The following is an 8,422-nucleotide window of genomic DNA, read 5'->3' on the forward strand; positions in this document are numbered from 1 at the left end:
TGTAACATGCCTTCCAGTCATTGGCACAGGGAGGTGACTTGGCACAAGGACATGCAGATCACATACTCTGTTTTGTTCTGTAGTTCTGAATGTTCTGTGCGAGGTTTGCTCATCTTAAGAAATTCCACAAAGCTGTATGTAGGACTCATCAAATCAAAAGTCAACATGAACTGTTATCTCTATAATATCTTGCGCCAGAGCTGACCACCAGCAGCCCTTCCTGGACTGAGCTTACTGGTTTTTGTGGCTGACACTGAAGAATGCTACTAATAAGGCAAAAGGTTATGATTATAATACCCATGCTCTGTTAGCTCAGTGTTCTGAAATTCCCTTGTTTACCACCCATCCACCACCCCCAACCCCTTACCTTACTCAGGACCAATCAGCTTAAAGGTTAGCTGATAATACTTTGCCTAGTGAGCCAACTGCTCTCCTCCTTGCCCTTTAAAGGTTTGAACCTGGTTTCTCATATAAAAAGCCTGCCCTGAGAGGAGAGGCCCTTTGTCTTGTGAAGGTTCTGTGTCCCAGTATAAGGGAATGCCAGGACCAGGAAGTGGGGGTGGGTGGGTTGAGGAACAGGGGGGTGGGGGGGGGGATAGGGGATTTTCGGAGGGGAAACTAGGGAAAGGGATAACATTTAAAATGTAAGTAAAGAAAATATCTAATAAAAATACATTAAAAAAAAAAAAAACCTGCTCTGAGGACAGACTAGTGCCACAATTAGTTTTTTCCTTCTTGTGGCCCAATATTCTGTATGGTGCATGTTCAATAAACCCCTTTTCTTTAACTAAAATCGGTGCATGTATAGTTTGTGTGGCAATTTCCACACCCCACTAAAGAAGAGAGCAAAACTGGGGGAGGTGAAGTGGTTAAAAAACACACGCTGCGGTGGTGGCGTATGCCTTTAATCCCAGCACTCGGGAGGCAGAGGCAGGCGGATTTCTGAGTTCGAGGCCAGCTTGGTCTACAAAGTGAGTTCCAGGACAGCCCGGTCTACACAGAGAAACCCTGTCTCGAAAAACCAAAAAAAAAAACACGCTGCACTTGTAGAGTGCCTGAAATCAGTTCCCAGGACCCATATCAGTTGGCTACCTGTAGCTTCCGCAGAATCCTCGACCACATCCCCCATCAGGTGGCTTCTGTAGCTCCGGTGGAATCTCTGACCTCCACATGTGTTTGCACACGTCCACAGAGACCGTGGTTTAAAATTTTACAAGTACTTTTTAAAGATCAGATTCTGCGTTTTGATGTAAGTAAATTGAAAGTAAAGGAATGGGTGGGTGAGTGGTGGGAGAAGCCTGCAGAGGCAGCAAGAGGTCTTGAGAAAGATCGACCAAGGGAGGGGAGGAGCAGGAAATTAAAGCTAAGGTCGGAGCTCACTACAGTAGTTTTGAGATGAGATTAGCCAGCTTTGTTTTCTAACTTTTCCAAGCAGTTCTTGGAACTCAAGAGGGATATACCCATGATGACTTAGTCCTGTAGATATGAAAGTACAACTAGATACTTCAAATCTTTAAGGGACTATTTTCCTGTTGTCCATTTACAAAGCTATAGAGATAGAGGAGTAATGTCTGCCTTTCCTCTCTGGTGCTTTTGACATAGGTACCTGTGTGTGCACATCATGTAAGCAAGTAATAACATAGGCCTCACAAGTGAGTGTGACATGCTACTGCCAGTCATAAAACTATGGGGTGTGGAAAGACTAATTCACACTGTTTTATATTTGATTTCTGTAAGGTAACTTTTTTTGGACTTTTCATTTTTTGTTTTATATTTTTGCAATGCTAGATAGAGATCTATCCCAGGGCCTCAAGTGTTAGGAAAGTACTCCTGTAACATTTTAAACATTATATTTAAATAGAGGTGATAATATAATGAACCATACAGAGTTAAACAATAGTCCCAAGACTTCTAATGCTTCTAGTACCAACTGTAGAGTTTGGGAGTGTCAAAGGGCACCCTCAGGTGGGGTATTTGGTTTTAAAAACATGTTCACTCGTGGAGTCCTGAGCAACACTGATTCCTTTCAGCAACCAGGTGTGAGAAAGCGTGGAACAATACAGCCAGTAAGGCTTCCCGGCACCTGTGTGCAGAGTTTTTACAGTGCACCAACAGGTCGGTCGCTAGCCCCTCTGGAGGTCAAGCTGAGGTCTACCACAAGTGGGTTGTTAGGTTTTCTTACAGGCTCAAAAGCCTCAGAGTAAAACATAATTTTATCAGGTAAGATATTTTAGAATTGCCAGGCACAATGGGAAAGGCCAGATCTCTCTTTGGGCCAAAGTTAAATTTATTACACAATGCACATTTCGGCTTAACAAATAAGTATATCTCCATCTCTCTTTCCTTTATTATTCTTGGCATTAAAAATATTTAGAAAACCAGGCACACTGAAACACAGCAGAAGCCTCTGTATGGGAGAAGCTAAAGATTAGTACGCTGAGGCCAGCCTTTAGAAACATAAGCCCTGTTTCTAAAGAAACGAAGGTTGGAGCCATATGTGTTTCTGGGTTTGCTCTCCAGCACCATAAAATATGGCAAGTGGATTTCTGAGTTAGAACTAGCCTGGTCTGTGGAGCTAGTTACAGGATAGCCAGGGCTACACAGAGAAACCTGTCTCAAAAATGTAAAACAACAAAATAATAAAAATACAAGCTTATAGAAAAGGTAGCAAGAATAAGAGACTGTGTATATTTACACAGATTTCTTATTTTTTTTTCACGGCATTTTTGTGTTGATCTGCAGTCCTGGCTGGCATGGTACCACCAAGGACACGCGTAGACAAGGGTGCAGACGCCCAGAATGGGCGGGGACCCTCGAGCCGTGCAGCGCAGCGATCCCTACCGCCCACCAGGGGGAGCCCGCAAGGCTTGCTGGACGCCGGAACATGGCGCGGCCGCCCGCGAGCCTCTGGTCGCAGGCGCCCGACCGCGACCAAGGGGAGGCCAACGTGGTGACGCGGGTGTCGCAATGGGCAGACAACCATCTGCGCCTTGTCCAGGTGCCACAGCCCGGCGGGGTGGGCTAGCCTGAGCGGGGTGATCGCGGCAGGCCTGGAAGAGGACCCGCAGGGGCGGAAAGACAGCCGGGCCACAGGGGAAATGGCCAGGGAGGCGACATCGCCCCATTTGCCCTCCCGGCGGAGGCGGTGGTCAGGCCTGGAGGCTGGCGCAGGGCTGGGGACACCACAAGGCTGGCACAAGAGTAGCTCCTCATTCAGTATGGCGGGCTGGAAACCCAGGAAGAGCAGAGAAGCCCCAGAGGCCTTGACCGAGCAGAGCCATGATGGGTTTTTCCAGGGCTGGGGTTCGAACTTTGGTAAGCATTGTAGGGCTTACCATTGAACTGTATCCCCAGTTGTTTTGTTTTGTTTGTTTGTTTTTTGTGGGAGTTTTTTGTTTTGTTTTTTGTTTTTGTTTTTGTTTTTTGAGACAGGGTTTCTCTCTATAGCGCTGGCTGTCCTGGAACTCACTTTGTAGACCAGGCTGGCCTCGAACGTAGAAATCCTCCTGCCTCTCGTGTTTTCTTTTTAAGTGAAACAAGAGAAGACACTGAAATTCAATCATAGAGACACTTAGACGGCCAGTCCACTACCAGAGAAAGGACTGCTAAAGTCCCTGGGGTGGTGGTGGTTCCTGTCATGGAGCAGTTGTAGTAAATGATTTACTGGGAAAAGCTGTAGAGCCCTTGGACATTAAAATTTGGAGACTGGTCTTGAAGACAGCCCATTAGACTTTAAAGCACAGTTGTGTGTAGGCTTGAGGCAACAGTGTTCAATGGGAAATCAGAACTGGACGTAAAGCTGAGTGAGAGTGAGCTGCATAAACCTGCTGGAGTGGGTAAAGCCCTAGTCTTGACCGACATCTTGAAACAACGTCAGAAAGGTACAGAAGACTAGAATTCTAGAAATGAGGCCTAGGGGATTCTCTGGGGAGTGGAAGGTAGCAGAAGCAAAGTCTGAGGCAGACAGGGAGACACATGATTAGGAAAACGAGTAACCAAAAGCCAGGACAACTCATTTGGAAGGAACAACTTTTTTGTTTGTTTATTTGTTTTGAGACAGGGTTTCTCTGTGTAGCCCTGTAAGGTGTAAGGCTAGAAATTCTAGGCCATGGGTGCATTCAAGAAATTCACAGGCGGCCCGGCGTGGCGGCGGACGCCTTTAATCCCAGCACTCGGGAGGCAGGGGCAGGCCGATTTCTGAGTTCGAGGCCAGCCTGGTCTACAAAGTGAGTTCCAGGACAGCCAGCGCTATACAGAGAAACCCTGTCTCGAAAAACAAAACAAAACAAAAAAAACCCCCAAAAAAAAAAAACATACAAAAAAAATCACAGGCAAAGTAAAAAGCATTCACTCAAATCCCTGTGAGTGCCAGATTGCTAAGGAAAAACTAGGAAGGAATGTGGAAGAGTCCAGCCAGCATTTGAGACATTTGTGTTATTTGAACTGTTAGTGGTCACGAGGACAGTCTCCTTCCTTTTAAGTTGGTAAACTGACTGTTATAAATGGTAATTGGTCAGGATTAATCGTTACCTCTCTTCCTGTAGAACATCAGCACGGGAATGGCCATAGCTGGGATAATGTTGCTGATAAGGAGCATCCGGCTGGTGAGTGACCAATGGTACAGGCAACAGATAATTGACTTGGTCTCACTCCAGGCTGCTTGGATACATCCTGGGAGAGTTTAAGTTGTATTTTAGAATAACAAACACACTTTAAGATCTTGGTTAAGATTTAGAACAGAGAATTTATTTTGGGGCCATAAAAATGTGCAGAATTTTACTTACTTAATTCAACAGACTATACGCATAATCATATTTTTAAGACTTAAAAAGAAATGGTTCCATAAAGGATTTGGTTTGTTATAAAATAGTATAATCACTGAACTTGAAAAGCTGAGGCAAGATTGCTGCAAGTTCCTAGCCAGCCTGGATTGCTGATGAATTTCAGGTCAGCCAGGCGTGGGCCAGAAGGAGATCTTGTCTCAAAACAAAAACAGAAAACAAACAAACTAGGATTTGTCTTGTCTGGGTAGGGAGGTGTTGTTACAGATAAAATCTTGGCTTTTAGGCAAAACTGTTTCTCAGGTGTTTTGTAAATAAACTATTATACGTAGATAGAAATTCGAGTTCTGGTGTCGCTGTTTTTAAGTTAAACTGTCAGATTATAGAATTATCTATTTAATTTGAAAGGTTACAACTTTCCAATTTATCCTAGAATGGTCTTTTGAGATTCTGCCTAAAAATATATATGATAATACCTATTATATATAATTATTATAATTATATAATTATTTATTATTATACATTATTTTATATATTACTATATAATTATTTTATATTATATATAAAATAATATATTGCAGATTATCTATCTCCATATACATATATATATCTCACTATGACGTTCGTGTTGATGAATATATGAAAACAAAATACATATAAGTACTTTATGTATGTCCCTCCATACACACACACACACACACACACACACACACACACACACACAATCCAGAGTGGTTCTTCTAAATTGCAATTAAAACTAAGTCCTGGGGCTTGGAGATGACTCAGGGGGTAAAGCCTTGGAGACCAGAGCCCACATGAAGGTGGAAGAGAACATACTCCACAAAGTTGTCCTCTGATCTCCACATGTACAAAATAACATGTGTATACACACACACACACACACCACTAAACAGAAAATTTTAAAAATTCAATTCTGGTTGAGAGATGACTGGAAATTTCCCCAGCGGTTAGATAAAGCTCTTCTCCCTTGCAGAGAAAATATGCTGCAGCATTAAATATTCTTTCCTGGTAAAAGAAACAAGTGCAATGTGATGTAGTTCTGAGCTAGCCGTGATGTGTGCTGCTTGTGGCATTAAGTAGCCACTAACCCTGGGTACCAAGTGGCTGTTGGGGAGTAAAATCTCAGGGCTGGCCTTGGTCAGCAGGATTGGCTTCGTCTCCTAAATGATGTTAAAGAATAAACACATGTCTGGCCAGTTAGGAGTCATTTAACTTGACACAGCCTCGCTGAGGATTTACATTTGCCTTCTCTTATCTAGTGGTTTAAATGGTTTTTAAAGTTATTTACTATTTTTATGTGTATGTGTTTGTGCATGTGTGAGTTTATGTGTGCCAGATGCCAGAAGGAGAGTGTCTGGAACTTGGTGCTAGAAGCTGAACCCACATCCACTGCCCTTAACTGCTGAGCCATCTCTCCAGACCCTATAAACACTTTTGATTAAATATTAAAGCGTTAATGTGAAATTAAGAACCAAGTTAAAACTTTTCAATGGCTATGTCTTCTTGTTAAATGCTTCACATTTTATTTCCATTATAAGTGAAAATTACATCTTCTTCTTTGTCAACCAACAGACCTCAAAGTTTACAACCTCTTCAGATATTCCAGTAGAATTTATAAGAAAGAAAGTTAAACTATGTGGCCGATTACAGCGGATAACTGAGTGTGGTCTAGAAATTGAACATATACCTATTACATTACCTTTCATATCTTCATGGAAACGTAAGTAAGAAACAAGAATTGTAAAACTGGATAACCACTGTAGTGATTGTTATGGCATTTAATAACTAGATGCTATTTATAAAGTAGCCAAAATATTCTAATTCTGATTACTTTTTGTAACCTATGAAAATCTAAACCATGGTCTGATTTACAAGAAATTATTTAGTTTGGCTCTAGAGTCCTCTCCTTTGTTTTAGTTGACTGCTCAGTCTTTCATTTAGGCAGTTGGCTGCTCTTGCCATAAATGATGACAGTCTATTATGGCCTGGGACCAAAAATAACTGTACAATGCTGAATTGAACAATTGTAGCCCTTCTATCTTTTGTAGTTTATAATCCTTGTGAAAGATTGATAATATACATGTGAAAATTTGTCCTAATCTCAATGAAGACAGAGTCCTGGAATACATAATTATTTAGGTCTGGTAGGGTTAAGGAAATATGCTCATATACAATAGTCAGTGAAGGCCTCGTTGACAACTTGTTATATAATCAGAGACTTGAACATTTGAGTGGGCTAGCCTGGAAGAACATAGGAAGGAATGAGCCCACATCTTTTGGCAGTTTAAATGAAGCCTCCTGTAGCTGAAACATAGTGAAGAAAGGTTGAAAGGAGCCAAAGGAGAGCAGATGTGTAGCAGGAGCCACATTGTTTGTCTACTTCTTATCGTTTAACTGTGCTTCATATTAAAGAGTCCAAGCAGAGACACATTTCTCCTGTAGATTCAATCTCATGACTGCAGGGATACATAGGGTGAGCCTATTTCAAAACAAACAAAGCAAGAACAAACAAGAGTGTGGTGATGAAGCAGACTCCTTGGTGATGGCATTTACCACTGAGACAGTGCCATTCTGTGTCTTTCTCTGGTTTTCCAGCTGTCCATATTCTTGCTCTCATTGGACATACTTTCTCCTTTCCCTGGGTCTATGTTCATCTGTAAAACCCATGTCCTATCTTTTTGACAGGGTACTCTTCTTCTCTACCTGAGCCATGTTTCTTTCTCTTTCTGCTACCTTCTAGCATCTCTGTATCATCCCATTCAATGTGGATTGGACTTTTCAAAGTGTTTCTATGAAAGATTTATTGAAAGAGACTGAAGAGAAGACTTAGTGGTTTGAATGCTTGATGCTCTTCCTGAAGACCCAGGTTCAGTTCCCAGCACTATCTTGTCATATCATGGCTATCATGACTAATATGTCATAACAGCTATTATGGCTAATATGTATAACAGCTATCATGATTATTATATTCTAACAGAGCTATCATCCACTATTAAGTTATAACAGCTATAAAGACTATTATACCATCAAATGGCTATCATAACTATTATGTTAGAACACAACTATCACTGTCATGCAAGGTTATTAAGGAGATTAGGGAAATGACTTAAGGCATCTCAACAGTGGCCATGATGGCTCACAACCATCTATAACACCAGTTCCAGGGGACCCAATTCCCTCTTCTGACCACCAAGGATGGGTACACATATACACATGCAGACAAAACATTCACACACATAAATGTTAAAAATTCAAAAAGATTTATTGAAGAACTAGAAAGGCAAAAAGATTCATATCCCAGAAACAAATCTAAAAATAAAATAGGGATTAGAAATCATGGGTAGGCAACATGGCTCAGCAGGTTAAGGTGCTGCCTTCCAAGCCTTTCTAGTTGAGTGCAATATCAAGGACCCACATGTAAGGAGAGAAATAACTCCATGTGTTATACCCTGACTTTCATGTGCATGTATATATACACACATACACACACACACACACACACACACACACACAAATAAATAAGTAAATAAATGTAATAACTAAAAAACCCAACCAGATAGACAGTTGAGGGCTGGCAAGGTAGCTCAGCATGTAAAGGTATTTATTTGCCACCATACAGA

General features: G+C 41.7%; 1 protein-coding gene across 2 annotated transcripts in view; it reads left to right on the forward strand.

Moving 5' to 3' along the window:
- The first annotated feature begins 1,362 nt into the window (after positions 1 to 1,362).
- The window catches only part of Miso1 (mitochondrial inner membrane subdomain organizer 1), a 16,803-nt gene continuing 9,743 nt past the window's right edge, over positions 1,363 to 8,422 (forward strand). The window contains exons 1-3 of one of the 2 annotated variants that reach the window (XM_085835850.1): positions 2,839 to 2,998; positions 4,545 to 4,604; positions 6,375 to 6,522. In XM_085835850.1, the coding sequence (XP_085691976.1) occupies positions 2,885 to 2,998; positions 4,545 to 4,604; positions 6,375 to 6,522 (322 nt within the window). In that variant the 5' untranslated portion in view covers positions 2,839 to 2,884. Of the gene's footprint in view, positions 2,999 to 4,544; positions 4,605 to 6,374; positions 6,523 to 8,422 lie in introns of both variants that reach the window. The other variant, XM_085835851.1, reaches the window with a different exon arrangement.

This window comes from Mus caroli, unplaced genomic scaffold (genome assembly GCF_978045245.1).
Source record: "Mus caroli unplaced genomic scaffold, Mus_caroli_1 scaffold_3, whole genome shotgun sequence".
Taxonomy (NCBI): Eukaryota; Metazoa; Chordata; class Mammalia; order Rodentia; family Muridae; genus Mus; species Mus caroli.